The sequence below is a fragment of the Hesperophylax consimilis genome, chromosome 5, assembly GCF_061612785.1.
Source record: "Hesperophylax consimilis isolate HC1 chromosome 5, BYU_Hcon_1.0, whole genome shotgun sequence".
In the NCBI taxonomy this organism is placed as follows: domain Eukaryota; kingdom Metazoa; phylum Arthropoda; class Insecta; order Trichoptera; family Limnephilidae; genus Hesperophylax; species Hesperophylax consimilis.
The window spans coordinates 38,235,891-38,252,051 of record NC_142840.1 but is presented as its reverse complement, the minus strand read 5'-3'; the positions used below and the strand labels follow the sequence as shown (position 1 = coordinate 38,252,051).

Below are 16,161 nucleotides of genomic sequence, written 5' to 3'. Positions count from 1 at the left end.
GTGAAACATTTGACAACAGATAAGTAGTTAAGTCATAATTTAATGTAAAAAAACCACTCAGAAGACTGCGTGGCGTCAAATAAGTAGAAATTGATTAAAAAAATGAGAGCCCAAGATAAGTAGTGATATGTTAATATGTTTACAATTGATAAACTGATAAGAACCTTATAAACGAAACTTCATTTACAATCATTTGAAAGAATAAATTTATGCACATAGATAACATCATTGAAAAGTTAATATTTTATAATTTATATTGGAATTTCATTGGGACCTTATATGACTGTAGCGATCGAGGCTCCTAGAAGGTTCCAGAAAGACGACCGATATAGAATGCATGGGCCGTGAACTTACAAGACATTTTGCATTGCACAATTAATTGCGTCACGTAAATAATACCAGCTACCTACTAGCCACTTGTTATTATAGCACAATGAGCGCCTACATACTTAATCGCGCTCGCCCAGTAGGTACATCGAGCCGTCTAGACATTGCGTGCATCCGCCAGAAGGTTCTAGGCAAATGCCTAGGCATAATTTCAGCACCATCGAAACATCGAGATGAATCTCGCTGAAGCGAGTAACCGGCAGTTTACCAGCGGTCTCGCGTAGCTACTGCCGCCGTTGGCTTGGCTATATAAATAGGCCCGACGCAGTGAGTCAGAAAGTCTTTAGTCGTTCAACGTCTGCGCATCGGCCCGCGACATCCTCGCCGGCTGGCATCTCCCGTTCAATCGCCGACAGGTCTATCGTATCTTCGGCCACCTTGTTCAGCACTGGAGCACCCGAAAGACCCATGGTCTTCACAAGTTCCTGACACATCCACGAGTCCGGTCTCAGCGCGCCGTCACCAATTACCGCCTAGACCACTTCACCTTGTGCATCCGGAGTCATCGCCATTTGGTCCTGTAGTAATTTCCCATGCTGCACCCTGACTCAATAAAAACACTGTGACCTTCACAACCTTTTTCATTGCGTGTCTCCACTACCTGATCCCCAAATGACCATGAAATCTGATAGAGAAATTAAAAATAGTGACTAATATTTACCGATGAGATTATCGTAAATCTGAATTTGAAGTAGGACATAGTCGAAGAAGAAAGCGGGGGCGGCATGGCTGAGTTTTCCGATAAGCCTTCCTTGCGGTTTAACGTTTTCCTTGCTGACACGCTTCATGATGGCTTTTATCTGCCTTTGTGCATCAGCACGCCGCCGCAAGAGGTTTGCGTGTCGCATTGGTGCTTCGTTCTTCCAACGGGCGTAGAGACAGTACCTAGAATTTTGCAGAAACAAGGTTGGCACAATTAAACCTAAAAGTAATTTTTTTGATAAAAAAATGGCGAAATGATAATTTGATATGGTTGCATATGGTTTTATCACACATACACAAGGGATCCCATTTTTACTATATTCCATGCCTCATTAACATACACCAGGGTTGGTATCCAAACTCTATTGTAGACTAAATAATACATAACTATGTTCAATTAAGTATGAGCATGGGACAGTATGCTCAGATACAAATTGAAGTCTGGAGGCAGTTAGTTGATTTACCTGAACTGGTAGGAGTACAGCTTCAGGAGACTATAGACCTCCTCGGCCATGCAGCAATTGCAATCCATGTAGGAGAGGGCTGGCAAAACTGCGCAGTCCAGGATTGAGAGGACCTCGAGACGAAGAGGGTCTCCGGAGACTGAACGAGAGGAACGACAGAGACGGACAATCTGGGGAACAAAAACAATAGTAATAAATATTAATACATACACAGTGTCTGGATACTCATAGTACAAACATGTGAATCTACGTCACATTTGAAGTCGATTTTGTGGAAATTTTTTTGTTTTTTTGATTTGTACTTTCGATTTAGAGTCCAAAGTGAAATTATAAAAAAAAAATTGTCACTAGGGGGTTAATATCAGCTGTTTAATGTCTTTTAAAATGCGTTGAGGCCACAGACATATGAATATATAGACTAGAAATTAAAGGTGAGGGGTAAAATCAACTGTTGAAGAACGAAGTGGGTAAAGCTGACTGTGATTCGTCAATAAATCAATCTGACAGTATATAGGCATCTCGCATTATAATATCACCATTTAGTTCTTAAAAGTAAAATCTGCTTTTGAATGAATAGACATTTTTACATGGGAGCGCAAATTACTCGTCACGTTATGAACAAATTTGCGAAGTCCAAATTCGGCAAAAAAAAATTTCTTCTATTTTCAGTGTCGAATATTTTGTTTACGTATTTAGTTAAGACACTTTTATAAGTGTTCATAATTTACTTCCCAGTAACAACGATGCGCACACTTCAGAATCGCTACATTCGACCAATGTTGGCTCGATGTGATAGTATATGTTTCTACAACTGATTAATATTATACGACGTGAATAAGCTTAAAATGATGCTTACATACGGAATGTAATACGACAATTGGGTTTATTCTCTTTTTCACATCTATTTTTACAAGTTTTCATATCACAAGCCACTATTTTGCCGTGTTATTTCATAAAATGCCTCGACCATAGCTCGACGCTAGTTCGAACAAGAATGATGACGTCACATACTCAAGATTCACGGGAAGCCATACGCGAGCCCAGCCGGCTCCAATGGAACCGGTATGGGGAGTGGGGAATAATACGCTTTTAATCACTTAGGGCAGGTCTACTAATATTCATATGTCTATGGTTGAGGCAAAGACCTAGATCCAAAAATTTTTTTGACCCAAATTACCAGTCCTCAGTTTGGAAAAAAAAACAAAAAAAAAGCAATGTGACTACCTTGTACATGAGAACAGGGTCTGTGTGAAGAGCTGGTCCCAGCGAAGCCAGCGCGGGTACCACCACATCCTTCAGATCCTCAAGTTTCTGTGCTCTCGGCACGGCCAGCCTGTTGCTCAGAGGCGGGACAGGCTTGGATTTTATCTTTGGTGCTATGGGACAATACCTGCAAAATTACATTATAGGGGTTAATTAATTTATTTTTAAAAATGCCTTCAATAAGTTAGGGCTTAACCCCTTCAGTAATCATTTAAAAATTAAAAATGGAAAAAAAACACCTTTTTTTTATCAATTAATTTTATTTACTCAAAATATATATTCTGATATAAAAGCCATTATATAAACCCAATATGGGACTGAATATTGATGTTGTGGTGCATAGTGTGAAAAAATAATTAAAAATTTTCTTTAGTATGAATTCCGAATTCTGGCACATAATAGCCGCCCGAGTATACTCGGGCGTGGTCCTTAAGAGGTTAAAGATAGGGAGAAAGAAAGTTGCCTCAATGAAGGAAATATTTAGTTCAAAGTACTTTATTTATCTTATAGTATTATTATCATAACACATTTCATGCGGGCGAAAACAAGGGTCCCATTCGAGAAAATGAGTTTGGTTGAAACGGCTATATCTTTGAAAATAATACATATATTTTAATTAATTTTTTTACGTAGTACTCACCACACCCCCACTAAAAAATTGTCTGAATTGAAATTAAAGCCTTCTTTTGTAATACTACTCCGTAAACTGATGTTAAAGTGGTGGGCCATTTAGTACTTTTATTTGTAAAAAAAAATGTATGTATTTTATCACATTACAAAAAACGTTTTTGCACAAATCATTATAAAAAAACAATAAACTTCCACATTTCCGGTAAGGATGTAATACCTGTTCTACGGGTTTAAATATATTTTCCTTTTGATAAAATATTCTTCCACACAAAAGACATGAATGGGGAAGATTTGGTTCACATTTTTAAATACTTAATAATAATTTTATTATTTTCATTCCTTTGTTTTGCTATTTATCAATCCAAGCAGCAATGTTAAACTAAGACATTATCAGTTTGGGTACCAACTTTGTCACCTTGAGAGTATAGCTACAAGAACATATTTTAGTTTGAAACCAACCAGTTTCAGACGCTCTTCAGGACAGATCTAATAAAGCTAATAAATTAAATTGGCAACATTGTGACGTGGGTTAAGGAAGGGGATGAAGGAAGGGATTTGCTAAAAACTTAGGAGGAACTTTGAAGAGTAAGGAGGTGATGGCTATGGAAGGGTAGTTGGGAGAATCGGAGCACTCTCCTTTCTTAGGGATCAGGGGAACAACCACTTTCTTCCATTCCTCTGGAACCTACCCACTGTTTAAGCAAACACTTGAATAATTTAATGGCCCATTGGCTTTGTCAACATTCAACTCTATTAATCCTTATATAGTAGCACATACAGGGTGGGGCAAAAGTAATCACCCGATGTTCTTTTGCTGTAATTATTTTTTTTATGATAAACTTTCGGTACTGCTTGTGAAATTTGTTTATTTAATCCATTACCGATTCAGGTCTTTTCGATTTGTATTCTGCGTTTGTTTACTTCACAAATGTCAAAACCGAATTGACATTTGGCGCCATTTGCAGAAGTTATAGCGTTTTCCAATAGGGTGATTACTTTTGCCCCACCCTCTACATACACTCTTAATTAACAATAGTCACTACTCACTGCTTATAAAGTGGGTCTATGGTAGCATGCAACAGTCTGCAGAGGGCCTTGGTGGCCGGAGCGTGCGAAGAAGCCTTGTAGTCCGGTAGACCGGCGGCCAGGGAGCTGAACACCGACCAGCAGCCCACCTTCAGCAGGGCAGCTCCCAGTTGAAGCTTCTGGTTGCCGTAGTCCACTATCACACTGCGTTCCTGAGGAAGATACAAGAAACTATGTGTTAACATTACCAATTCAACATGACAGGCATGCAGAATATATCGGACGCTTGTGCGTTATTTAAGAATAAATTTTATATATTGTTTTTGTTTATATCTGACGCTACTGTGGTATATTTGTAGAATTAAATAAATATTGTTTTTGTGTATAATGTTAATCCGCGGATGTGACATTAATAAACTATTTGAAATTGTCCACATTCACGGAATCCTGCATTCCTGAAAATAGCTTGTAAAAAATAAACAAATGGCCAGCGGGCAGCGGGTAGAAAGTGTGGGTAGTCCGAGGCTGGCTCGTACGCTCCAACGGTAATGGAAATCCGACCAATGAGAAGCCATAAGCGGGCCGCCAGACCTTGGCCGATCTTTTTTTTATGTGCCGTTGTAGAGTCGCAATTTTAACAAAAAGTAGCTATTTTTAATTTTAAAGTCTCTTTTCCATTGGGTCGCCCTCGCCTCATACATATCTTTGCACCAGCTACCTGTTGCAGCCCCCTTTCTGCTTAGTTCTGAGAATTTTATTGGCCCCTCTCCCTCATCGACTGAAGTAACTATCCGGCGGGAACCACGAGGCTTACAAAGACCCTAACATACTTAACCGCCTTTTTAAAAGCGATCTTTCACTTATTTGCATTTTGCACAAAAGTGGAGTATGTACCAGAAACGTCCTTTTCAGGACGAAAATCAATTAATTTGCATTTTACAAAGTCGTTTGCGGCGTGTAACTAACCCCTATTTTACAGGCACACGAAATTTAGTCGGGTACACAGAATATGTATGTTTTCAACGACTGCCATATATTCCATCAAAAGCAAGCCGTTTTGGGATTAAATTTTTTGTAATGTGTGACTGTGCTACGGGATATGTTCTGAACTTCATTGTTTATACTAGGAAAACGACCAAATATGTACCACATCCACATTTAGGCATATCAGGGAGCTTAGTCGTGACTCTCATGGAGCCATATTTGGATCGAGGACATACACTGTACATTGATAACTGGTACACTAGTCCTATTTTACTCCAAAGGCTCCATGATCGGAAAACGAATGCTTGTGGTACTGTAAGAAGAAACCGAAAAGGTATACCAAAGCTTACTGAAAAACTAAAGAAGGGGGAAATGAAAACTTTTCGTACCGATACCCTTTCGGCACAAATTTGGAAGGATAAAAGGGAGGTTTTTATGCTGAAAACTCTTCATCCACCTATTCTAACCGAAACAGGCAAAACCACAAACCAGAATGAACCGATAATCAAACCTGAAAGTTAGTTTTTAGATTTTCACGGCCAAAAGCATTTTTGTTGTTTGTTTTTGGGGTGTTATGCCGTGTTGCGCTAACTCCTTCTTTAGCCGATGTTTCGGACAGCGTTGCAGTGTCCATCATCAGGGCAGATCCGGTAGATCCGAAGATGTGTAATTGTTGCTGATGATGGACACTTCAACGCTGTCCGAAACGTCAGCTAAAGAAGGAGTTAGCGCAACACGGCATAACACCCCAAAAACAAACAACAAAAAAAACCTGAAAGTGTTCAAGACTATAACAAGAACATGGGTGCAGTGTCCACTCATCGCGGAAGACAATGAGGTGGTACAAAAAAATGTTCCTCCACCTAATGGACCTATCATTACTGAATGCCCATTTACTTCACCGACAAAAAACAGGACAACATATGCCGCTAGCACAGTTTCAGTTGGAGGTGATAAGGCAACTGATCCATCAACATAAACTTGATGTACCCTCGAAATTTACTGAAAGGAAAAGAAAGGCAGATCTACCATCATGTCTTACTGAAAGGCACTTTATAGAAAAACTACCTCCAACTGCAAAAAAAGCAGCAGCTATGGCTAGATGTGTAGTATGCCTATCAAAAAAGAAGAGGAAAGAATCGAGGCATCAATGCAAGCAGTGCAAAGTGTCTCTCTGCATTGAACCGTGTTTCGAACATTACTATACATTAGAAGACTTTTAATTTTTTTTTTAAATTTATTTTAACAATGCCAAATCACTATTTTGATTAATCTTTATAAAGAATTGGTGTACAATATGAATACCAAAAAATATGCTTTAGATAAATTGAAGGTTTTCCTATCGCTTCGCTTGAGTAGAATATAAATAAAAAAATAAATTACTCAATAAAAAAAATAAGTGCAAACTACTAAAAAAAATATTTGTTCAATAGAAATGTATGAACACATAAAAGAAACAACTTTTAAAAAATACAGTATTATAGCTAAGATTATCTGTAACAGTTTCACTTGTTTAACTTTTTTGCTTTCTTATAAAATTATTTACAAAATAAATAAAAAGCAGTTTTTTGCTTGAAATCGAACGTTTCTAGACTCCGTTTGTCAAGCGATTTTAATGCCTATTACCTACGATATAAGATATACCAAGAATATACACATTTTTGGCTTGTAGCTTCCTCTTAACCTCATATGACCGGTTGGTGGCTGAGTTGACATCGCGTTTCGGTCCCACTCAGGCATAGCGTGTTCAATTCCTCAGCTGGCTAAGTCCTTCATCACAACACAAAGCAACATTTTCCGCGTGGTGGTAGTAGATTTTCAAATATTGTCAGGTTATTCGTAACTCGGGAACATTTGTCTTTCTTTAAAAATAAAATAATTTCCCTTTGATGTAATAAAATGCAAATTTTTAAGGAAAACTGACAAGAAAATCAGATTTCTACTAAGAGTCAAAATTTTACAAGTCATATGTATTTGTATTTGCAGATGTCACAGTCATTTTAACTTCTGTTTAAGAATCTTCAGAAGAATATCATAGAATGCACTAATACATACATAGTATTTACTCTATCAGATGCGAAAAATCCATTATTATCATGAACCACTTGTGTATGATATCAAACAATTGACAAGTAGAACTGAATCAACAAGAAAAATTGCAAAATAATTATTGAAATATTAAAGTATGGCAGTATATATTTTTTTAAATAATATTCCAGAACAACAAAAGTTCATAATATTCCAGAACAAGTTCAGTTAAAAGTTGGTGTAAATGTATCCCTTGAGGTGATTTATCACATAAACGGCGCCAAACAAACAATTCAATTATTATTATGTTTACCAATGACGTTACAATATGTACATATAGTCGCACAACATTAAGACAAACTGTGGGAAGTAAGAAACACTTACGTTTCGAGTAAATTTTTAATTCAAACGTTGTTCATGGACGACAAAGACAGATATTCAAAGAATGTGTATGTGTGTGTGTGTGTATAAACGAAATAAACAATAGGACTGAGTGGCGTTTTCATATTTAAAAGTTGCGTTGAATAGTACATCCTACATCAAGGATATGAATGAGATTACCCGACGCTTGCTTGCTTACACTAAGGCAAATACAGAACACTGTATGAGGTGACCTACTGCCAGTAGGCTGTCCTCCATATACTTATGTGTTGCTACGTTCGCTATCTCACTTTCTCTAATGGCATTTAAAATATTCAGGAAATAATTGTATTATTTATAATAATAAGTAATTTGCACATATTTCCAAATTAAATATTATTCATTGGTTTTTACTAGTATTTGCAGAGTAATACAAACACTTTTTTATCACACATATGAGCCTTTTGAAATTTTTTATAAAATTTACTTAGAGGTGGCACATGGCCTTACGCGACGCATGACATTTTAGTACTAAAACTACGAAATCAAAAGTACGACAATTAGCATTTCTTTTGCTTGTCACTTTGAGAGCCCTCCAAAACTATTGTAACGTCATTGATGGTTACCCAAACACATCACCGTAGACTGTGAAAAGTTATAAATGGTATTTTACCATCATATGCAAAAGATTCTGTAATTAAATTCCTACCATGATACTGTCCTATGAACACACTGTGTGCTTTTTGACGAGTGTAAATTTGACTGCTTTCAGACTGCCGCCAGTGTGAGGTGCTCAGTGCAGGATAGTGTGGCCTGTGGGTTAATGACAGTGGGGCGAAAAAGTTGTCCAACATTCTAAAAATGATACTTTTCATAAACAAATATTGTTTGTTCGCATTGTTTGCTTTCTAAACTGCAATTCAGTGTATCAAATTACAAAGTCGGCTAGATCTATACTGAAAACTAAAAATTGGTAGCTTTATAATTAAGAAGGGAGTTTTTAATTTTGAATTTGCAATCTGTTCAACGTGAATCATTGTAGTGCAAGCAGGGCTGGCTCTGTGCAGGCCGCTCTGGGCGCCGTTTGATTCTGGGCCGGCCCAGAGTGTAAGTATTGAAGTTTTACTTAAGTTCTGTTATTATTCCATTATCAGTCTGTTGTTACAGAGAGTTGACAGAACTTGAACATCAACTTTTAGGTTTGATGAATTGTTAAAATTTCAAAATTAACATTAATGTTCTGCGAATTCAAGTTCTGTTATTATCCAAGTACTGCGAAACAACCAGCCCATAATAAAATAAAAAAACAGAACTTGGATTTTAACTTTGAGATTTGAGGATTGTTCAAATTCTGTGAAACAACTTAATAAGATATAGACAAGTTAAATATATAATAAATATAATTATCCCATAAGTTTTTTAAAATTAATTAAGAGAGATAACAAGAAAAATGTATGTATACATAGTATTTTGGTGGACATTATGATTTTAGTGAGTTCACATACCTGAACCTGCTGACTCTCTTTGAGTTCTTTTTCTTCATCTCCGGGCTGCTTATTGGTGCAGATGATGGAGAGCTTCCTGACATACTCCTGGGCTTCCTTCATCTCTCGTTCACTTTCCTTCCAAATAACTGAGTCATTCGGTTTTAGCTAAAAATAATCATTATTATTATTTATTGTTTTTGTATATCATTATTATTTGTCAATAAAGTGGAGAAATCAAAAGAAAAGCCAGAGTTAAACTAGCTTCATTAAATAATTTATGAAATAGTACATAGATAGGTAAATTTTTGCCTATGACTACCGTTTTTAATACTCATTTTTCTCATTACACTCAACACATTACGCCTGTGTATAAGCCATCGATATGTTCCTGCCACTGAGAGCTTCGTTATAACTTCTCTTTCTGTTACAAGAGTTATTTAAGGAAAAAAAGATTAAAACGGAGTTCTAAATTATTAATATTGTTGGAATAAAAACAAAAATGTCTAACCCATTGGTAAATATCATGGAGCTGAATGATACTATGTTGCAGCAGGAGCGCAGTGATGGTGTACAGACCCTCAGGCACTCCGGGACTCTCCTCAGCGTGGCTGGCAAACTTGAAGCCCAGCACTTCGCAGATGATGCGAGGGTCCCCCATGTAGGATTTTACCAGCGGGATGAAGAAGTCCTCATGCTCCGGGCGGGACTCAAAAGACTCCAGGATGATGTCCAACACACGATTTGGATCCAAATTGAAACACCCTTGACACAAAAAAAAAATGGTTGAAAGTAAATTCAAGGAAAAATTAAGATTTTAAGAACTAGCTAAAAATCAAATCCACGCCGCCAGCCGTCACAGACATTCTTCTTTATATAAATAGAAGATTATATTTTATACCACTATCACACTCATAATAGATATAAGATAAAAAATATGCGAGCTTCCAGCCTTATGCCCATTCATTTATGTTTCACAGAATAATTCATCAAGTTTCAAACATAATTTTCAAGTTCTGTAAAGGTTCTCTTCGAGTTCCGGTATTGTTGAATTGAATTATTCAAATTCTATGAAAAGAACTATCCCTAGAAAATTTAAATTTGATCAGAATAAATTGAGACTTACCAATTAAAGACTTGATAATTTCCAAAATACTTTTAGCGTCAATCTTTCCTGATATTTCTTGGTTAAGTTCCACAATCAGTTTTGCATATCCTTCACTCTCTTCACGGAAGAGATTAAATTTTCTCTGCTTATAGCTGAAAGAATCAACAGACATTTTGAATTTGTATAAATTATGATGCTTATAACACATATTATTATTACACACTATTATTTTCCCATGTATACTCGTTAGGTATACATGGCTGTAACCAATACCTTCTACACAAAGTATTATTGACTTTGTGGTTATGCAGATCTTTCAAAGCAATAATTTTTAATATAGTTTTGACAACACACTTACTATAGTTTAGTTTTGATCTTGATGAATTTAGTGTAGAAGTTTTTGTTTTTGAGGGTCCCAACATCTTGAAGAGTGTCAATCTCCAGTCTTTCTTTCAGGATTTTATCAGACAAGAACTTCTCTGTTTCTCGCACAATGAAGCAGAATTTGCTCCTTTCTTCTGTAGCAGTCTCGGAACAAGTTTCCGAGTCAATAATACACGCGACGTCCAATATTATAGACGGTAAGTCTGCATGCAGATTCTGAAAAAAAAACAAAGGTAAACAAAAGGAATATATATGTTTTTTAAAGATATAAACAACAGATAGGTTTCCATTTTTTAATTAATTATTTAATAATCAATTCAAGTGAAAACTTACGCTTAATTCGCTGAGCATATTGACAACAGCTTCTTTTCTAAGATTGCCGCGAACTCCTTTTACAAACAGCTCGTAGAGAGCCCTTGAAATGCCGGTTAGCTTTCCGGTTTTACTGAGTAAAGGCGTTCTGTCTGCATCTTTAATGTATGACTTAAAAATCTTCAAACTGTAAGCAAAAAACACAACACCAGGAATAAGTTTTTGTATGTAAATGACCAAAACATACACGTGATAAGATTCACGATACGCTTTTGGTGTCACAAAATACTGAATTGATAGCGGAAAGATAAATAATGAAATGAATATTTTATAAAACCGAAAAACACTGCTTTTGTTCACGTACAACTCTGATTTCCCTGTTTTTTCCCATTGGTCCCATATTTCGGGACCCCAATCGGCAGCCATTTTCAGATTTTTTAGCAAATAATAATTGTATAGATAAATAATAAAAACTGATGTTTCGCTTCTATGGTTATTTTTATAAACAAAAGTGCTGCCAGTGACAAAAATATTAATAGGTAGGTACCAAAATACAATGCGTAGGAACCTGGAATTCAGTGGTAGTTATATATAAATTTTTTCTTTTAGTTCAATAAATGTAACACAGATGGCAGTTTTCGAATAAAATAAAGTATGACTTTATCTAATGAGTGTCGAAAAAAAGCTTAGCAGTATTAGTTTTTTTTTAACCTGTTGAATGTGGGGCGAAATTTCGGAAACGGCGCGAAAATTACCTCGATGTGTTCTGCTCAAATATCTTAATGAAAACTAAGTATTTGCTTTTTTTTCGATTGTTTTCTGTTTACCAGATAATGTAGCTAATTATTCATGTATAGTTCATGATTATATCGTAAGACGTTTTCCCAGAATAGCTAACTTTATCTGAAAAATTAATAAAAAATTCCCCCGTTCGGGAAACAATTGTCAAAAAAATTATGTATATGAATATAAACGGATTTTATTATTTCTACACAAACCTGAATAAATAGCCTATATGAAAAAAAACAAACCAAAAGTGTTTTCAAAGAAATAATGGCATTTACGTTGTTTTGAAAATGTAAAATATTTTAGGCTTTTCAAAAAAAAATGTCAAGCCAAGCGTGCACTTTAGATTTTTTTTGTGTCGTATTGTATAAAGTTATGAAAGCAATTCTTTCAGTTTTTGGTAGTTCATACTATTGTTGTTACTAATAATATTTTGTTATACTAGAAACCTGTAAATAAATAATGCTAAAAATATATTTATGCACTATGATGTAAATTTTCGCTGTCACTTTACTAACCTGGTTTTTGACACAATTATATTGCGAAATATTATAAAAATTACATCAAAATAAACAAGATAGAATTACCTTTCTAATGGAACCTCACACCTATTATTTCGATAATGAATTTATATCCAAAACAATGCTAATATATACAATATTTACCTCAGACAGTTGACCAACTTCAATACATCGATATCCAAAATGGCCGCCATTTTTGTATACAGATATTCATCGAAATACAGAGTGGTGCAAAGAATCATGATTCAATGAGAATAAAAATAAATTTTAGTGATATTTTTTTTTCATAATATTTATTTCAATTTTATATAACATAAAATGCATTTTTTCAATTTCAAGTAACTGGGTGGTTCAATAAAAATAAAAGTCGGAGATTTATGTTTCATCATATTTATTTCAATTTTATATTACATGAAATACATTTTTTTATTCAAGTGCTGTGGGGTTCAATAAAAAAAAGTTTAGTAAAAAAAGTTTTTTTTCATCGTATTTATTTCAGTTCCTCTTATGTTATGTTCTCTTATGTTCCTCTTATGTGGCCGATTTGAAACCTGAAACATTAAACATTTATTGTTACACTAATGTCTTTCAATTCTGGAAAAGATGAAGCGTACAATCAACCTAATATAACTACTACTAATACAAAACATACCGTCATGGCGATCGATGCGGTGTCTTTGGTGGTTCTGCCCCCTGCATCATGTTGTATTGTGGTCTCCATTCTGCAAAGCGATAGAAGCAATCAGACATATACTTGTATTTATATAATTTTAAAAAAGATATTTATAATTGCATACTGTTTTTTTTTTGTTTTTTTTTATCATGTATAAAAAAAAAATCTTATAATTTTTTTTAGCACATCCTGTACACCTGATCTAGTTTTGTGATATTTATTACGATTTTTCATAAAACAATAAATAACAAAAAAAATATTTCCGTAAATAAAACAATAGTTTTACATTTTCTAGTACACCCTGCTGTGGTGGTTTCTTTTGTATGGAGATTGCAATATTCACATATCACTATAGGTGGCGACACTAGTCATTTTTCAAAGCTTTCGTAAAATTCCGTGAACAGATACATTCAAACAAATTGGAAATCTTGATTGTATTGGTGTCAATTGCTGAGATGCAAAACTTATTTTTTTATAATATTTTAACTAAATATTGACTAAACAATGATTTTGAAACACAATGCCAATAGTTTTCCCTACATAATGACATATGAATCTCTACAAATAATATAATATTACGATGTCAATATTGATAAACAAAAACGAACTTTTTATAAGCAAGTTTTTTTTGACATTTTCGGCCAGTAATTCATTTTTCTTAAAATAAACACTAAATATTGACAAAACAAAAGCTTTTATATATATGAGTGGTTTGACTAAAAAATATTTTGTTCTTATGACAATAATATAAAATTATATTGGGTAACTTGTTGAATTCCGCTGCATGGAAAAGCTCTTTTAAAAAATACCACTTGATTTCAACTTAAATAAAGAATGGAGACAACTATTTAAGTTTACAAAACAGGTATTTAGGGTTTAGTTTGAGTTATTTTAATAATGTGTGCGTATTTCCTCACTTTCAGACTTAACTTTGATTTGGAAAAAATGGAACTTGAATGGAAAGAACGCATCTTTTACCATCTCCCACCACATAAATATTCATTTCTTGTAGAAATTATGTTGAAACCAAGTGCTATTCATAATTTTTTATTCGAGTACTAAGCGTGTACCTGAATTCGATAAGTTTATCTTACATTGTTTTGGTGTACACTTTACAATAAGTAATGTTTATGTAGTAATGGTTCAGAGTAGATAATGTAGAACAGTAGAATGCCTCAAAATATTCATTATATGCATACTTATACCTTCTACTGTTTATCTATATATATATTTTTTTTACAATTTCTCATTTACCATACCCTTTCGTCATCAATCAGTCTTTTTGTGCTCTATTAAAATTCTGTTTTAATAAAACAATGATACTTTTTTTTAAAGATGATAAATGATTGCTCGATTAAGAAATCCAACATTCACAGACTAAATGTAATGGTAAAGAAAAACGCCCAATGCTTTATATTTTTTGTTTGTTTTTTGTTGTTGCTTATTTAGTTAAAGAAATATAAATATTTCACTTCCTAACTAAATATAAGCTATATAATATTAACACACATAACACCAATCATTTTAAACAATATAACATCAATGTACATAACATCTCATTTTAACAATCACTCTACATTCTGTTCGCTTATATGCGTGATAAAAAATCAATATTCAATTCTTTTTTATTTTTCCGACTTTATGTCCGGGTTAAATCTACCCCACAGGAAAAACTAAACCCTTCCACACACTTTTCCACAAAGGTTCATCTAGTCAATCCACATTATGTAGCATTATATAAGCATAATAAATACAAAACAATGCAAGCACAACACGTCAACCCACCAGAGATCAAATGGGAAAATAATTCACTGACTCCAGATATTTTCATATCAGAGGGTTCGGCTCGATAGAACTCCTAACTGGACCTATAAATCCTACTGATCCCTCAATATAAATATTTAAAAAATCTTTTACAATCCTACATGCATTTAAAATGACTGATTTTGCATTTATAAATATAAATTCCTTGACAGATCATATCTAATACGCCTAAATTTTAAATGAGAGAGCTAGTTATAATGATTAATTATTTAAATCATAATTATTTACTAAATAACAATTATTTCAATTCCAATTCCACTTCTTACTATCGTCCCATAGCACTCACATCAAACATAGCAAAAATCTATGAAAAAATTGTTAAAAAACAACTCAACAACTACATAAAAGATAAGAAGATAATGAGCCCAAACCAGTTTGGATTTAGGGACAATCTCAGCACACAGGTTGCGATTGCTAAATTAACATCAATAATAATGCAAAAATTAGATAATGGAGAAAAGTGTCTTGGAATCTTCATTGATCTCCGCAAAGCATTTGATAGCATATTACACTCAAAACTCACTGAGAAACTAAAACAAATTGGATTGGACGGAATAGTGCTATCATGGTTCCAAAGTTACCGAATAGAGAGATTTCAATATGTCAAAATCAATAATAACCTTAGTGAACCCAAAACCTCATCTTTTGGCATACCGCAAGGAACTGTCATCGGTCCAATCCTTTTTATTATACATATATGTAAATCAAATGTTCACTCTTCCCACAGACATAGGAATTAATAGACGAGAAGATAATGGCGAGGGGTAAAATCAACTGTTGAAGAACGAAGGGAGTGAAGCTGACTGTGATTCGTCAATAAATCAATCTGACAGTAAATAGGCATCTCGCATTATAATATCACCATTTACTTCTTAAAAGTAAAATCTGCTTTTGAATGAATAGACATTTTTACATGGGAGCGCAAATTACTCGCCACGTTATGAACAAATTTGCGAAGTCCAAATTCGGCAAAAAAATTCGGTTGTATTTTCAGAGTCGAATATTTCGTTTAAGTATTTAGTTAAGACACTTTTATAAATGTTCATAATTTACTTCCCAGCAACCAACCAGCTTTGTGTTTCGCGTCCAGACATTTCTCGATGTGATAGTATAATATGTTTCTAAAACTGATCTATATTATACGATGTGAATATGCTTAAAATAAAGTAAAATAATGCTTATATATGGAATGTAATACGACAATTGGGTTTATTCTCTTTTTCAC

General features: G+C 34.3%; 1 protein-coding gene across 1 annotated transcript in view; it reads right to left on the bottom strand.

Moving 5' to 3' along the window:
* The window catches only part of tho2 (THO complex subunit 2-like protein), a 41,122-nt gene extending 29,557 nt beyond the window's left edge, over positions 1-11,565 (bottom strand). Inside the window, exons 1-10 of the mRNA XM_089631856.1 lie at positions 11,497-11,565; positions 11,154-11,319; positions 10,795-11,036; positions 10,455-10,588; positions 9,840-10,093; positions 9,350-9,496; positions 4,494-4,684; positions 2,778-2,943; positions 1,554-1,723; positions 1,049-1,272 (exon numbers count right to left, since the gene is read on the bottom strand). Coding sequence (XP_089487982.1) covers positions 1,049-1,272; positions 1,554-1,723; positions 2,778-2,943; positions 4,494-4,684; positions 9,350-9,496; positions 9,840-10,093; positions 10,455-10,588; positions 10,795-11,036; positions 11,154-11,319; positions 11,497-11,558 — 1,756 coding nt within the window. The 5' untranslated portion in view covers positions 11,559-11,565. The remainder of the gene's footprint in view (positions 1-1,048; positions 1,273-1,553; positions 1,724-2,777; positions 2,944-4,493; positions 4,685-9,349; positions 9,497-9,839; positions 10,094-10,454; positions 10,589-10,794; positions 11,037-11,153; positions 11,320-11,496) is intronic.
* Between the last annotated feature and the right edge of the window lie 4,596 nt (positions 11,566-16,161).